This window comes from Xenopus laevis, chromosome 8L (assembly GCF_017654675.1).
Source record: "Xenopus laevis strain J_2021 chromosome 8L, Xenopus_laevis_v10.1, whole genome shotgun sequence".
Classification (NCBI taxonomy): Eukaryota; Metazoa; Chordata; class Amphibia; order Anura; family Pipidae; genus Xenopus; species Xenopus laevis.
Window position 1 is genome coordinate 67,252,299 of NC_054385.1, and position 17,415 is coordinate 67,269,713.

General features: G+C 37.0%; 1 protein-coding gene across 1 annotated transcript; it reads right to left on the reverse strand.

Moving 5' to 3' along the window:
* Positions 1-6,485: 6,485 nt before the first annotated feature.
* LOC121397304 (mucin-5AC-like) lies at positions 6,486-15,629 on the reverse strand. The gene is made up of 4 exons (XM_041573918.1): positions 15,195-15,629; positions 10,240-12,168; positions 8,711-8,798; positions 6,486-6,516 (listed from the first exon to the last, which is right to left on the reverse strand). Exons 1-4 carry the CDS (start codon positions 15,244-15,246, stop codon positions 6,486-6,488), a joined length of 2,100 nt encoding a protein of 699 aa, XP_041429852.1. The 5' UTR covers positions 15,247-15,629.
* Positions 15,630-17,415: the final 1,786 nt, after the last annotated feature.

Consider the following 17,415-nt stretch of genomic DNA (forward strand, 5'->3'; position numbering starts at 1 on the left):
TTAATAACCATCCTAAATAATAAAAAATGATGGCAGCACCACTCTAAATAAAACATGCAAGAGAATTCATTTTATTCAGGCCTAGAGGGGCCATTGAATCGAACAGCTGAATCCATTTAGTTTCTTATACTGGATCTGTGGTTGTTCATCCTCAGCCTGAAAGATGGTATATTTGCCAACATAGTAAAGTCCACAAGGGCAATGGATAAAAAAACAATATAATCCAACATGTAAGTATATATTTTTTATTAAATCTCCTCCCTGTTTGGTGTGCGGAAATGAGCTACCACAAGTCTGACATCTGCTGCAACAGTAATATCCAAGTTTTAATTCTGGCAACTAGTGTCCAGTAGTTTTCCTCTCAACCTGTAAATCCATAACAACCAAAAGGTCCCTTAATGATCTACCCTTTCTTTATGCACAGGTTGGGGAGGAAATATCTGTGAATGGCAAGTTGGCAGCCATCTGTATAATCTGCCAATTTTTTCTTGCGTCTTCCACCTCCTTACTCATAGGTGTAAAGGTAAACACAAGTCCATCTGGTTTCCTAGACACAGATCTTGACTCCTTCTTTTGATATAGCTTAAACGCTCTCTGCATTTCCTTTTCCAAGTATGTACGCTAGTATCCTCTCTCAATTCATTAAGCATGTCACTTGCTTGTTTACAAGCTACTTCTGCAACGGAATTGTTACAAAACTAATAAGTAAAGCAGGAGGATGAAAACTTTGCGCATTAACCCCCAAATGTAATATTTGGCGTTATCGCAGCACGCATTCGCACTTTTGCGAGTATATTTGCGCTAAGCGGAATGCAATATTTTTCGCACAGATATATTACATAAGCACAAAACAGTAGCAAACGCAAAAATAAGATGAGTCGCAATGAAAGATGTTTTCACTGGAAAAAAACTAATAACCATATACCTTTACCACATATAAAAAAAATGCTGACATATATCTTTAACACATATAACTTGACCACATTTTTAAATTACATGAAGAATAGCGAAAAAACTTACGCAATGCGAACGGTGGAATTGCTCCACGAATATCTTTCTGCAAAAGTTGTACATACATCTTCTTCTCACAAAACTGATAGCAAAGTCACGTGAACACAATTACATTGCGATTAGATTGCGCATTTTTATTACATTGCAATAGAGCGCAATAACAAAAGTTCGCAAAGTGGAGGGAAACGGCGGAAACAGTTGCAAATGTAGCAGAACAGTCGCAAAGCGAATTATTACATACTCACTCTCACACGCAAACTACTCGCAATTCGCTTTGCGAACAGTTTATGCGATTGCGTGTGATATTACATTCCCCCCTAAGTATTGTATTGTGATCTGTCTCCTTGTGATAGAGAGTTGTCCCAACTCCATCACCAGTTTGAAAAATTCTAACATCCAAAAAATCCACAGAACCTTCATCACACAATACCATAAATGTAACAATTGTCAGTTAAAAGTTTAAACAACAAACGACTGTATTACAATGTGGTTCCCACGCCAAATAAAAAAAATATCACCAATACTGTATGCCTACATTTACAGTAAAAAATTAAACCATCAGAAAATTCAGGATAAATATATTGTTCCTCAAATTGATCCATAAACAATTTGGTGTACGAGGGGGCCACATTGGAACCCATTACGATTCCTGTGCGCTGCAAAAAATATGTGAAATAGTTGCCAAAATAATTGGGCATCCAGGAGGTGCAACCAAGCTCTTGTGCACCTTTGGGAGTGTATGTGTGATAGGACATCTAGGGTGCTTGACAAACAAGAATTGAAACACATTTTCACTAATCCAAACCGTTGAAAATGCATGCATCAGAAGATTGTCAATCAATATCTTAAATTTAGACGTTGGATCTGCATCACGCTTAATATATGTTAGTGGATCATTTAGTTGTGACAATAACTCTGCTCTATAGTAACAGACAGAGTTGTGTCTTTTGCTTCCACTCTTCTTCCTGTTACAGTTAGAGTTGTAGTATTTCTGGTCAGGTGACCTCTGATGCAGTACACAGACCATCACAAAATGGTGGCTCAAGGCAAGAGATGTAAAAGGACAATATTTACTTAAATATATATTCCAGTTTGGTAAGATTTTTTAATATGCCACTAAATTTGATATAAATTATCTGTTGCTTAAGTATTCATTTTTGGGGAATAGTTTTCCTTTAAGGAATTGTTCAGTAAAAAAATAAAAACTGTGTAAATGGATAGGCTGTGCAAAATAAAAAAAATGTTTCTAATATAGTTAGTTAGCCAAAAATGTAATGTATAAAGGCTGGAGTGACTGTATGTATAACATAATAGCCAGAACACTACTTCCTGCTTTTCAGCAGGTGACCAGGCAGTAACCAATCAGTGACTTGAGGGGGGTGGCACATGGGCCATAGCTGTTGCTTTTGAATCTGAGCTGAATGCAGAGGATCAATTGCAAACTTCCTGAACAGTTATGTCCCATGTGGCCCCCCTTCAATTCGCTGACTTACTCAGAGTTAGAGAGCTGAAAAGCAGGAAATTGGATTCTGGCAATTAAATTGCTTACTGTTGTGTAATAGCTGCATGAGCCTGCTAATAAAGCACTGTTATACTCTACTCATCCTCGGCTACCAAAACATAACAATTTTTGCCTAACTATAATAGAAACATTTTTTATTGTGCACAGCCTATCTATTTATCCAGTTTTTATTTTTACACTGAACTGTTCCGTTAAGAGAGAAATCTTACCCTGAGTAAGCCCATGTTTACTCATATTAAATATTACTTTATCAGTTTTCTGGTTGGGCCTTCCCGTGCAGGTTGAAGCACCCCGTCTAATGTATTTCTTTTTCCTCCTCTGGTTCCTAAAAATGAACCTGTATAATCGCAAGGTGTGCTTGATGGAGTATTCTACGTATGAGCGCACTTAGAATCACCTGAGCTGTCAACCATGAAAAAGTTGCATCTCTGTTCCTGTCTTTATCTAGCTCCCCTCACCTTATAACCACCACTAATTAATGATTTACTCTCCAATCTCTCCAATCCTGATCCACCTTCACCAATTTAGCTTTCTTGAAAGTCACCAAATGCTGTCAATATTTTAAAACACAAAATTTAAACTTTTGTTTCCAATCAACTGACTGGTCAGAATTTAAAACAGATACCTATCCTTTGTGAAGGTAGCTGATTCAGTAAAAAGGATCCTTGTAGCATCTTCTTACGAAAAAGCAAACTGACGTGTAATATCCACATCAAACTGCGACACATTGGTAAGATTCTCCATAACCAGTCCTGAACATGTAGCGTGGGGAGGATTTAAGGTCACTAAAGTTCACCGTGCATAACTTGACAATAAATATACTTCATAAACATTCACATACAGGGAGTGTAACAATATAATTCATCAATGTGTTTAAAATTCATGAACATTTTAAACAATAAATCATATAGATACATGTGAAACAGTGAAGATTGTATTAATTCACTGAAGTGCATACAGAATGTTACAAAATATATAAAATTTGTTATGCCAAACAATTATAGCCAATGTTATACCAAGTGTGTGTGTGTGTGTGTGTGTATATATATATATACTGTATATATAAAATATATATATTGTAGATCACTTTAGTGACCATAATTATTTTGGCAGGAAGTATCCCAACTAAAGTGCTAGCTAGTATTGTGCTCTAATTTTTAAACATTACATATGTAAATAAGTACAGTACAAACATTACATATGTAAATAACATATGTAAATAACATTACATATGTAAATAATTAAAGCAGTTTAATTACAGACAAGGAAAGAAGGATGATAAATCCTTGTTTAGATCACTTGTGAAAAATTCAATTTGGAACAATTTACCAAAGCACCCCCCCCATTCACTGCTTTACCCCATAGATGTCTATAGGTTAAGGCAAACTGGAGAATTAGAAGAATTACATGCATGAACAGTATCTTGTGTAGTAAATTCATATTTTCAATTCAATCCAGTTCAACAGATATGACTTTTCTTTCCCTCTGTATCATCAGATAAATATATAGCAATGAAGCAATCATGTTGTGGTTACAAAACCCTTGTGTAATCTTATGAATAATGATAAAAAGTATTTTAAGGCCTAAAGCAAATGATATGCTAACCACAAGTTGGTAAATCTGTGTTGGGTGTGGTAGGAATTTATTGCAGTGCTGAAATACAGTATTTAGAAATATATCAAAGCAAATAGAGGAGGCTGTTCTACTAATACAGAGCTTAATTGCACTAGAGCAACCAGAAAAACTGTGGAATCGTTGACTATAGTGAAGGAGATATTATAGTTTTTTCCTTCATGTGTCTGCTTGTAATCGTAATAAATTCTGATCAAGCATACTGTATAGTAGGGAACAAATTCTGCACCTGCCAATGTAATTGTTGGCTCTTGGTCTATACCTTTGGCTGTATTTGCAATCATACCTGTTCAATGATGATGTCAGAATGTTCATTATCCCTGGCAATACATACCCATGTGATGTCTTTGGCTTACTGTATAATGGAAGAGGGGTTTTGCACCGAAAAGGGTTTCCTTCTCCTTTAAGTCTCAAACGCAAGTGCAGAGTACTAGTTTGCATGCAAAACTAAGTGCTCTATGATACTTTCCAGAAAGTGACTTTTCTACCTACACACTGCTTTACAACTTGTACTGTGCTCCAATACATTACTTCAGCCTGCTTTGTCAAACTACCTGCAAGTACAGGTTGTATCAATAGACAGAATTGACTTGCACCAAGGGAATTGGACACTAATGCTAAAAAAGTAGTAATTTACACAAATACATGCTAGTTTGAGGCAATAATGGATGTGACTTATCTTTGCCAGTAATTACATTTTAATTTTGGAGAAAACATTACATTCTGTGTAACAATAACTTACAGATTTGCACAATTTTTGTAAATTACACTTCGGGGCACATTTACTATTGGTCGAATATTGAGGGTCAATTAACCCTCGATATTCGACCGTCGAAGTAAAATCGAAGTCGAGGGATTTACCGCATTTCCTTCGTTCGACCGATTCAAAGGATTTTAATCCATCAAACGATTTTCCTTTGATCAAAAAAAGCTTGAAAAGCCTATGGGGACCTTCCGAATTTGCGAAACGCCCGCGAAAATTCGTGGCAAAAATTCACCGGCGTCAAAAAATTTTTTCCAAAAAAACATACGCCGGCGTCAAAAACGGGCGCCGGCATCAAAAACGGAACGCCAGCGCCGTTTCGCGATTTTTTCACCATTTCGCAAATTTTTCGGTGAAGCGAAACGGCTCAAATTCGCCCATCACTAATGTACAACACATACCTTTTTCTATCTGACGCAAGTTCTCAATGTCATGACCTCCAGGAGGCCACAGTGGGTCTCAAGGGCCACTGATCATAGTTTTTTCAGAGTGGAAGCCTAGGAGGAAGTGGGCTAATATCCAGCAAAAGAAAGAGAATGACAGGCACAGGAATTGTTAACTGAAGGTCTATTCACCAACTGCCAAACACTGGATTAAAGGAGAAGCCAACTCTAAAGTTAAAAAAACGCTACCCTTCTACCCTAAATAGACCCCTTCCCTTCTCCCCCAGTCTATCTGCTACCTCGGGCAAATGCCCCTAACTCTTTACTCACCCCTCAGTGCAGATTCTGTCCAGCGGAGTTCACAGGCGCCATCTTCTTCTCCACATAATCTTCGGGTCTGCTCCCAGCGCTTCGACAATTTCTGTGACTTTCAGTGCATGCGCAAACAGAGAATTGCTCCTACTGCGAATGCGCCAATAGGGCATTTACTTCCTGAGGATTACTGAAGAGAACAAGATGGTGCCCGTGAAATCTGCTGGACAGAATCTGCACCGGGGGAGCAGCTAGGCTGGGGGAGAGGAGGGAGAGGGTCTAAGTAGGGTAGGGGATTTTTAACTTTAGGGTTTGCTTCTCCTTTAAAGTGTGTCAGGAAGTGATCCTAAGCCTGTGAGCAAATTATACAGATATGCTAGTAAGCAAAACTAGATGAATGTACTTTTGTCAAGCAAAAGAATAAGGAATTGTAGGGAATTAAAGCCATAAGAGGATAATGACCTTATAAGTCTATACAATAAATGATTTAAATTGTCTTTACTTCATTTGGAAATCACAATTAGTTCATACAAGCATTTTGTTGAAAATGATTAAGGCAAGTTGCATTTTCCCAAAATCTCATGAATGCACCAGAAGCTGGTGCACATGCACAGGCTACACAGTTATAGACAGTGAGTATAGAAGGGCATGTGAGGAGTTCACTAACATCAAGTAAGGGCAGAAATGAAAGTGAAAGTGGTAGCTGTGCCTTTGACAAAAAGGCATTGATTGTATTTATCCCCTTTAAATGCAAAAAAATATTTTCAGTTAGTTCTTTATAATGGCAAAAATATGGATTTTTTTAAATTAAAACAACAAGCAGAATACATTTATTGTGCTCATTTCTTTTAACAAAGGTGTTTTAGGTGCATTTCGTCTGTTTAAGATGATACCTGTAATACACACATAGCAGAAAACATAATACAAATACACTTCCAACAGGCCTCAAATGTTTATCTAAGTCAGCACCCAGACATCATACATTTACAACATCGCTGAAAAGTTGGCAGTTTAAAGTTGAAGCTTTCATGAAAATTATTGTTAAATGACTTTACAATGTAAGAGGTATTTATCAGACTAATTGCAATATTTTGCAATATTTTGCAATTTAGAAACAGCTACAGACATTTTTATCAAGGAGACTGGCCTCACTGGTTGAGTAATAGAGATTAGATCATTAGAAAGAAATACCAAAATGTAAAAAGCAAAATTGCTTTCCTTTAAAGTGGCTAAAACCAGAAATTGTTGGTGGTTGAGGCTTATTATAACAGTAGGTGTGGTTTATAATTATGGGAGTGGCTTATTTAGATTTCAGTCAAGCACTGCTTTATGGGACAGAGGCACATACGTTTATACATATATATATATATATATATATAGACAAATACAAGATTCCTCTGCACCCTTGTTTGTTATATATATATATATATATATATATATATATATATATATATATATATATATATATATATACTCTGTAATGCAAGTTATGATAAAACATCTCCAATATTAATTTACAATAATCTTATAAAACATATATATCAGTTATAAATGTGCAAATGTAAACTAACAAATATTATTTCCAGCAGCAATTGCAAATGGCTCCAAGAGAATAGTCCTGTCTTAAATTCTTATAGGTTCCCTTTGGAAAATCCAGTTGTTGGGTTTTGGTTGATGAGACATCAGGAGCACTTTTGTTGATATTATTCATCCGAACCAGAAGAGACTCTTTAAGTGCAAACAATTCTTAAGGTGTCCTTTACCGTATAATACAGTAAATGATATGGTTTGTAAATCTTCCACATTAGAAAATCTAATAAGAAAAATAAAACAAATTTTGTCATTTTCAGAAATTAAAATATGTATATTCTTATCTTTGATTGTTATTTCACTTTCCAGTTACCCACAATGTGTTCTGTGTCTGTCTGCTATTTTCAGTACATTACAGAGAGAAGACATGATTTGAGGTATTGAGTTTAGGGAACATTATTTTTAGATGGGCAACATGACTGCTAGAGTTGGCAAGTATGCCATTAAAAATATATTTGTGAGCTGGGTGGTTTAAACAAATGCCATTTCCCAATACAGTATAAATACCTATATCTCTTACAGAGAAAGGTGACCATTTTGCACTAAGCGGCCTCTCTACAGTATGTACTAGGGATGTAGCGAACTGTTCGCCGGCGAACTAGTTCGCGCGAACTTCGACTGTTCGCGGCCGCCGAATGTTCGTGAACGTCGCGCGACGTTCGCCAATATGAGTTCGCGTTCGATTCGAACAAAAATCGTTCGACCATTCGACCATTCGATTCCTTCGACCGCTAAAATCGAAGGATTTTCGTTCGAATCGAACGATCTAAGCCATTCGATTGAATGAAATCATTCGATAGAATGGCTTCGATCGTTCGATTCGAATGAAAATCGTTCGATCGAACGATTAAAATCCTTCGATCGTTCGAATCGAACGATTTTGCGGGTGTTCGAAGTTCGCGAACTGTTCGCGAACTGTTCGCATTTTTTGCCGGTGTTCGCGAACGGCGTTCGCGAACACATAAACGGCAGTTCGCTACATCCCTAGTATGTACAGGTATGGGATCTGTTATCCTGAAACCTTTTATTCAGAAAGCTCTGAATTATGGAAAGACTGTCTCCCATAGGGGCCATTTTATCCATATAATCCAAATTTGTGGAAGTTATTTCCTTTTACTTTATAATTAATCATTATTGGCAGCAAAGCCAGCTTATTGGGTTTATTTAATGTTTACATGATTGATTTTCTAATAGTTACATAGTTAGTTACATAGTTAAATTGGGTTGAAAAAAGACAAAGTCCATCAAGTTCAACCCCTCCAAATGAAAACCCAGCATCCATACACACACCCCTCCCTACTTTAAATAGACTTAAGGTATGAAGATCCAAAATTATGGAAAGATCAATTATCTGGAAATCCCCAGGTCCAAAGCCTTCTGGATAACAGGTCCCATAACTGTAATAGATTATTTGTCTGAATGAACTTGTTACAGTAACATAAATTCTTCTTTGCCGTCTGCTGCAGATAAATGAGAAAAGCTATAAAATAATCTTACCAATAAGCAACCAATGTAGAGCCAGTGATGTTTGCTAGTGAGATAAGCACAATGGCCCAGAAGGAAAGGCTTTTATTTGAAGACAATACTGTTAATAAAGAGAGAATATACATGAGAAAATCATATAAGACTTCATATATGACATTTAATTGGACATTTACAACTGTGTTCCTGTGAAGTGACTTTTTTCGTGCGTTCCATTGCATGGGAATACCCCCTGTAAATGCACAAAAATTAGAGCCAAAACACCAAAATAACAAATGTTTAAACTGCAGTTTTAAATATTTTACTATGTCATTTTTCAAATGGTGAAACTGAATACAGCATTACTCCTAAATGTTTTGAATCCATTTCCTCTTACTGCTCTATTCTAGAATATGTAAGTATAAATTTGTTTCATGGTTTTATATTCAGATCATTTATATCAAAGTTTGACAAACCAAAAAAATCCAGTTATTACCATGCTGGTATTATCATATTCATCCACTGGACCAAAGAGTACCCTAGCTGAACTAATTATTAGTGATGGGCGAATTTATTTAGCAGGAGCGAATTTGCGGCGAATTTCCAAGTTTCGCCGGCGTTGAATAAATTTGTGAAATTCGCCAGCAAAAATTCGCTGGCGCAAACTATTTTTTACGCCGGCGACAATTCTGACTCTGGCGACAATTCCGACGCCGGTGACAATTCTAGGCGCCCATTGACTTTAATGGGAGTCAGAATTGTCAGCAGTGTTGGAATTGTCGCTGGTGTCAGAATTGTCGCCGTCGTCAAAATATTAGGCGCCGCTCTCAAAATTCGAGTTTCACGGATTTTTCGCCGTTTTTTTCGGCTAAGTGAAACGGGAGAAAATCGCCCATCACTACTAATAATTACCTCCCTGCTACCTGACCAATACCCATATTTTCTTTTGCTACCACTGGGTACCCCTACACTGCAGGACTCAAAGTAAAGGCCTAATATCTATACTACACTGGTAGATGGTAAAAGTTATAAATACCGTGCCCAGCAATTGCCCATATTTCTAATCTTGTTTAATCAATTGTCTTTGTTGTCTGTGGCATTCTGCTTGTTCAGTGTACTTGGACTTCTTAGTTATCTTCAGAAATCAAACATCATCAGCAGAAGTCTGGTTGCAAAACAATATTTTGTAAAGGAGGGCAGGTGCTGATGCTTCAGGGCTTATTACTGATCAGCCCTATAAAATAATATGCTGGTCTACTAATTTATGTAAAGATCAATAGAATGCTGCCTCATACAAAATTTAAAACATTAAATACAACATGTAGAGCCTCATTTAATCCAATATAATCACGCCTTTAACTCTTGTAGTGTTGCCTACAGTAGACTCTACCTACAGCACCATCATTAAAATTAAGTATAGATACCCTAGATACAACTTCGAGTTCCTCTATAAAGTTGCCTCAGAATGGGTTAATTGACTTTTTTGATGACAGCATATTAATTATAATGAAATGAAATTGCTTTCAATATTTAAAGTTGTATACATTTTCATTTGCAAAGCTTACCTGAACTACCTCCACCTGTTGCAACTTTACTGGTCAATGCTTGTGGTGTCATCTGAGAAGAAGGTGCTTTTGAGTCACTGGAACGTTTAGTGTTGAATGAAAACGTGGTATTGCTGATCACAGTAGTCATTGTTATTTTACTGTTTGATGATATTTTATTAGCAGTAGTTGTGCTAGAACGTGAATTATTAATCAATGTAGTTGATGTATTGGTATAAGGTTCTGAATTTTTACTTGTAGAATTAGAGTGGATACTGGTTTCTTTTCCAGAGGATATTGCAAAGTTGGCTGTTGGTAATGAATAACTTCTGTTCACAGTAGTAGAATGTGGCATGTTTTTTGTTGGTTTCACAGAGGTTATTTTGCTTGATAAAGTTATTTGCTTTGTTAATTTTGATTTTTGACTGGTACTTGTACTTGAAGTACTTCTAGTGCTGGTCAATGTTGTATTTGCAGAAGATGCTTTGCTGCTTGTCAAGGTTGATTGGGTCCTATACCTGGTAATAGCAGAAATAACATCAACTGTAAATAGTTGAACATTTGTCACAGCAGCTGTAGACATTTTTGTGTTTCTTGATGCAGATAGTGTATACAAGGTTGTCACAAATTTGGTTGAGAGCTGCTGGCTACTTGAGAGTGGTGTTGTATGCATTGTGGAAACAGAACGACTACTGACCTTTGGGCTGGAAGTTGTTACTGTGTCAGTTAATAATGATTGTCTGCTTGTCAAATTTGAGTAAGGGGTAGATCTGCTATTGTATAGACTGAATGATACCATCTCATCCTTTGAAGTTGACTGGCGTGTAGTCTGAGTAGCAGGAAGAGATCCTCTATTACTTGTAAAAACTGACTGGCTACTGGATTCAAGGTTTATACTTGATAACTTACTTACTGTGCTAGATACTAATGCACTTGCACTGTTTCTTATTGACGAAATCGTATTTGTTGTCATAAACTTTCTGCTCATATCATTTGCTGTAGCTGTAGTTAATGGTGATTTATAATTTGTACCTTGTGCCGCAAAGGGTGTTGTACGTGGCTTGTTTGTGGCATTGGTTATAGATAAATATCCATTGCTACTTGTGGAAGAGGATTGGTTATTGTTCATATTGTTGACAGTGTTGACTCTGTTCGTCAGCAACTGATGCTTGCTTGTCAAATTCCAGAAAGAACTTAAACGAGTGATGGCTGAAGTTGGTGATACTATATATTTATTTGCAGATGATTGCCCTGCAATCTTAGTAACAGGAGAAGATTTTATGTCACTTGTGGAAGTATTTGTTGTAGTGTGTGAAGTTAAACTTTCTTGTAAAGATGGGTGGATAGTGGTGTCTGTATCTGTATCTGTGCTCCTTGCAAAAGTTGTTTCATTGTTAACATTATTGTTTGATATAATTGTTGATGGGTGATGAATACTTGTCTCTGAAACAGCAGATTTTGTTGCGTTGATAGTGGGTTGACTGATAGTACTTTCCATTAACTGAGCAGAATTTGTCTTAGAAATAGCAATTGTCCCAACACTGAAATGATTTCTTGTAGTTTGAAACTTTTCTAGCTTGCTGCTGGCTTCATCTATATAAGTTGTAAAGGTGTTGGTTGATTTTTGTGAGCTTCTTGGATTAGTAGAAGTAGTAGCAGACAGTGCCATTTTAATAGTAGAGGGTGGCAGGCTAATGTCTTTACTCCCAGAAGATGTCTCTTGCCTGCTTGATGATGATTTGTTTATAGTAATCTCAGTAACAGCCAAAGTTCTATTACGTACCGGAAAAGGGGTGATACTTGAAGCATTAAAATGTGGGGGAGGAGTAGTTGGTTTAACGCTAGATATTACTTTAGTAATTGAATTAATTATGTTTGTAACTTGATTTATGATGTTTGTGATGGTATTAAGTAATGATGAAAATGGACTCTGGCATTCAACGGGGCTGACTGGAAAAGAAACGTTTTGATTACTTAAATGCAAAGTATAGGTATTTCATTATAAAACTCACATAATGCTTTGCAAGAGGACACCAGTTCTGAAATATACTACATAAAATCTATTTAAAAGATTAATATAAGGCCTACATACCGGTGTAATATTAGATCAAAATGTAACATAAACAAAGAGCAATAGGGGAAGACGTACCCGACATACTGTAATTAGCATAAGCCACAATGGCTTGTTATGCATTTGGTTTCTGTGCTTTGTTCAGGTCAGAGCATGCATCCAAATGTATACTTGTTACTATGTATAGAGATGGCGCGAACTGTTCGCCGGCGAACTTGTTCGCGCGAACATCGGGTGTTCGCGCTCGCCGGAAGTTCGCGAACGCCGCGCGACGTTCGCCATTTTGGGTTCGCCATTGTTGGCGCTTTTTTTTGCCCTCTCACCCCAGACCAGCAGGTACATGGCAGCCAATCAGGAAGCTCTCCCCTGGACCACTCCCCTTCCCTATAAAAACCGAAGCCCTGCAGCGTTTTTTCACTCTGCCTGTGTGTGCTGAAGAGATAGTGTAGGGAGAGAGCTGCTGCCTGTTAGTGATTTCAGGGACAGTTGAAAGTTTGCTGGCTAGTAATCGTTTTGATACTGCTCTGTTATTGGAGGGACAGAAGTCTGCAGGGGTTTGAGGGACATTTAAGCTTAGGTAGCTTTGCTGGCTAGTAATCTACCTTCTACTGCAGTGCTCTGTATGTAGCTGCAGTGGGCAGCTGTCCTGCTTCTGATCTCATCTGCTGACTGCTGCAATAACAGTAGTCCTTGTAAGGACTGCTTTTATTTATTTTTTGTTGTTTTACTACTACTACTACTACTACTATAAGAGCCCAGTGCTATTAGTCTAGCAGTGTTGGGGAGTGGGACTGGTGTGCTAATCTGCTGCTCCTAGTAGTTCAGCAGCACCAACTTTAATTTTTTTTTTTAATATTCATTTTTTTTTATTTTACTTTTTTTTATTTTACTACCGCTGTAGTAGTGTATAAGTTGACCTTTTAGGCATTATTTGCCCTGTAGGCATTTTTTGCCCAGTGTGTTATTCAACCAACTGCCATCTAGCTGTGTGACCTTGTTCACATTCTGTCTAAATATCCATAATATTACCGTCTCCAGAAAAAACACCGGAGTGACTTTTTTCAAGCAGCCATAATATATTTTACGTAATCCGTATCCATCGCTGTATTAGTGTATAAATTGACCTTTTAGGCATTATTTGCCCTGTAGGCATTGTTTGCCCAGTTTTTTTGGCCGCAGCCACTGAAGCACAGAGGCCAGAAAAATATGCCATATAAATGCTGAAAATAGTCATTTTTTGCCATACGTTGACTCAACGTATATGGCAAAAAATTACTATTTTCAGCATTTATATGGCATATTTTTTCTGGCAACTGTGCTTCAGTGGCTGCGTCCAAAAAAACTGGGCAAACAATGCCTACAAGGTCGACGTATGGCAGTTGTTTAAAGAGAACAGTAGATTACTAGCCAGCAAAGCTACCTAAGCTAAAATGTCCCTCAAATCCCTGCAGACTTTTGTCCCTCCAATACAGAGCAGTATCAAGCAGATTACTAGCCAGCAAACTTACTATCATCTGTCCCTGAAATCACTAACAGCTCTCCCCCTACACTATCTCTTCCAAGCACACACAGGCAGATTTTTCAGATACATTTTTGCCCTTGATCCCCCTCTGGCATGCCACTGTCCAGGTCGTTGCACCCTTTAAACAACTTTAAAATCATTTTTCTGGCCAGAAATGTCTTTTTTAGATGTTAAAGTTCGCCTTCCCATTGAAGTCTATGGGGTTCGCGAACCGTTCGCGAACCGCTCGCATTTTTGCGCAAGTTCGCGAATATGTTCGCGAACTTTTTTTCCGACGTTCGCTACATCCCTAACTATGTATGCTTATCATGTTGCCACTGATTGCTGCAAAATATTAACAACATCTAAGCCTTTGCTTGGAGCAATAGTTTTTATCTGTTATGTTCCAGACTGTGTACCCAATTCAGTTGTTTCATTGTAAAACACCTCCTGCAATACTTCTGTAGGGAATCGTTAATCATGCAGTTAGGTTCATACTCATGTATGGGGGACTAATTTACTATGTTTCCTAGTCATCTCCACATAGCACATCCCCACAATATATTTTACTTTGATGTATTGCAAATAGTAGTTGCAGTGTAGACAGAAATCTTTGGTTTTCAATATGGAACATTTCACCACTAAGGTACAATGTATAAGAATGAAACATTTATCTTGAATTGGATCACTAATGATGACTTTAAGAAGCACTAGGGTCCCTGTTGCCTGAATGAATACACATGCATGCCTAAATGTTGTTCATACATTGTAATTTTTTTTTCATATTTGATAAAATACATCTTCATGAATTTTGAAAAAGTAAAGTGCACAAGTACAGAAAAATAAATAACATTGTTTCATTAGGATACATGATAGAATTTCAAAAGAATTACAGAAACATAGCTTGTTTCATAAGTATTTGCTAATCAAAAATAATAGATACAGTCTTTCTCTTTGGCCTTTCCTTAACATATAGCTAAATAATAGACATAAATAATGATAAGAGATAAATAATAGCAGACAGATGATGATAGATATGCCACTAATCAAGTATCTAAAACAAGAATAGAGAATCAAATCTGCTCTTGGCATCTACATGGTTCTGTATTAAATCCAAGTTAATATTAATTGCATGTCCTTCCCCATCTGATAACAATGCACTAGTACAACTAGTAGCACAAACTTCCCTGACCAAAAAATGAACAATATTGTCCTGTAATTATCTTCTGAACTTTAAAAGCCTCAGGTTTTTGGAGATCTAAAGACAGAATTTTGTAACATGAATACAGTTCATATCATAAAATGAGTTGTACTCGATGAAATGTAATTTGCGCATTTGTTCACTTGTCAGCATTAGGCACAATTTGCTTATTCAGTGCTAAGAAATATATTCAATTTGCTTACCAGTTAGAAGAAGAAATATTCCCATAAACATCATTTTGTTTGCCCAAATCATTTTCCTATCATTCAATTAATTGAATGTACAGTATATAGAAACTCCAAGTGGTTGTGTAAATGTTCAAACTGCCAGTATAATAATGTATATATATCAGGAGAGAGGAGGGTGCGGTGAGGTGAGACTGCCTTCCCACAATAAAACAATACATGATGTATATATTCAGAGGTCAGATATCCCTTAGTTAGGGAGGTGCATGTAGTACTTGTCTCTGAGAGGGCAGGGTCCTGATACATACAGCCTACATCAATTTATACTGTACAATGCACATATAATGTATTGTTGCCTTAGCAGTCCTTGTTAGAAATTTAGCTATTTACAAAAAAAAATACTTATTCTTATTTTTGGTGTTGCTGGGGTATACTGGAGGATAAATAAGTAGAGAAAATACAATACAGTAATGCTTTTTCACCCCTTAGTTGTTATCCAGTAAATAATGCCTTATTTATGCTGTACATATGTCTGCCTTTTTGCAACAACTTTCTCCATTGCCATTTCCCCTACTGCTTATTGTAAGTCTTTTATTCTCTAGCCACATTTTTTATCAATAGCAACTAACTCCACAAACAATATAAGATTTCTACTTAATCCTGCCCTGCCTTTTTTGCTGTAGAAAGCAAAAGACTGAAAAATAAGGTCATAGGTTTCTTGCATTTAACTTACATCACTGGTAAGAATTCTCATAACGGGCAACGGGAATTATAAAGTGACCTTAGAATTGATGACAAATTATGTTTTTATTGAGAAATGTGAAAAGAGCTTTAGTGGTGGGTGAACTGTTGAAAAATGAATGATGAACTAAGGGAAGGCATGCAAACTTGGGAGTGATATAAGCCAGTAACAAATAAGCAGGGAGAGAGTTTAAATGGAGGAGATATAACATGCATATGACTTCATATATGCTATCATCTTTTCTAAGATATAAGGGGTCATTTTTACAGGAAGCACAGTTGCAGTTTCCCCACAGTCAGTTGTGTGAAAAATCCCATTCGGATACTTGTGTCAACATGCACTTCCATATGGGTACACTCTGTCACCTTCCTCCTGCCTCCTGAATTAAGCACACATGTGCCTATTAACTCAGGGAACCCTGGAGATACATTCACCTCCAAACCAGGTGGTAATGCTAGGGTTCCCACAGCAGCATCCATTAATCCCTGCTGCCCACTGGCACCTAAAGAATCAATACACATGTCACTCTATGGGGCTTATGTAATAAAATACACTACATTTGCTAGAAGCAGTAACCAATAACAACCAATTAGCAACTAGCATTTACTGGTCACCTGTTTAAAAGCAAACATCTTATTGGTTGCTATAAATTACTGCTCCTGGGCAAACATAGTGCCTTTTATTACATATGTCTACTATATGTTTGGAATTCTAAAGAACTAGAATGCCAACTAAAAGATCATAATGATATACGTACAGAAAGCAATTCTCTCCAGAAGCATAGTATCATTGCTGCTGAAGAACATATTGGGCATTCTTGAAATAGGACATTCCCTCTCTCTCCTGTGTAAGTAAGGAACCATGAAGCAAAAGTGTAACTGTGGCAGTTACTGTTTTCCTGTAGACCTGACATCAACCTGGCCTGGACTTAGAAGCATGGGCTAAAACGAGGGGTAGGCAGGGAAGGCAACAATCATTCGAGAGGTGAAGTAAGCAGCGATGGGGAGCTGTGGGTATGAGCAGGCAGAAGGTGAGCTACTAGGTCACTGTAACAGTTTAGAGACTGAGGCTGTGTTTTATTTTTAATTATTTACTAATTACATATATATGTCTAGATTTGTATTAACTTAACATGTATAAAAACTAGAGTATTTGAACATTACTTAAGTACATGAGCACATCCTGATTCAGAAGCAGAAATGCATTTATTTTTCCACCCACCCCTCAAAGGTATTTTTATTAGAAAAAACTGTTAACTGATTTTGTATTGACTGAGTGTGTAAAAGGAAAAACAAATAATTGACCTGTAAATGCTATAAACTGTTTTAAACGTCATCTAAAATGTGTAAATGATCAGACCTGAAAGCTTTTTATTTCAGTGTTTTGTATTGGATCACGTTCATGCCAGAGCAGTCTGATAACAGAAAAAAAAATGAATAATGAGTTTCCTTTCATAAATGTAATGGCTACATTTTTTAAGTAAGGGGTGACGAATGT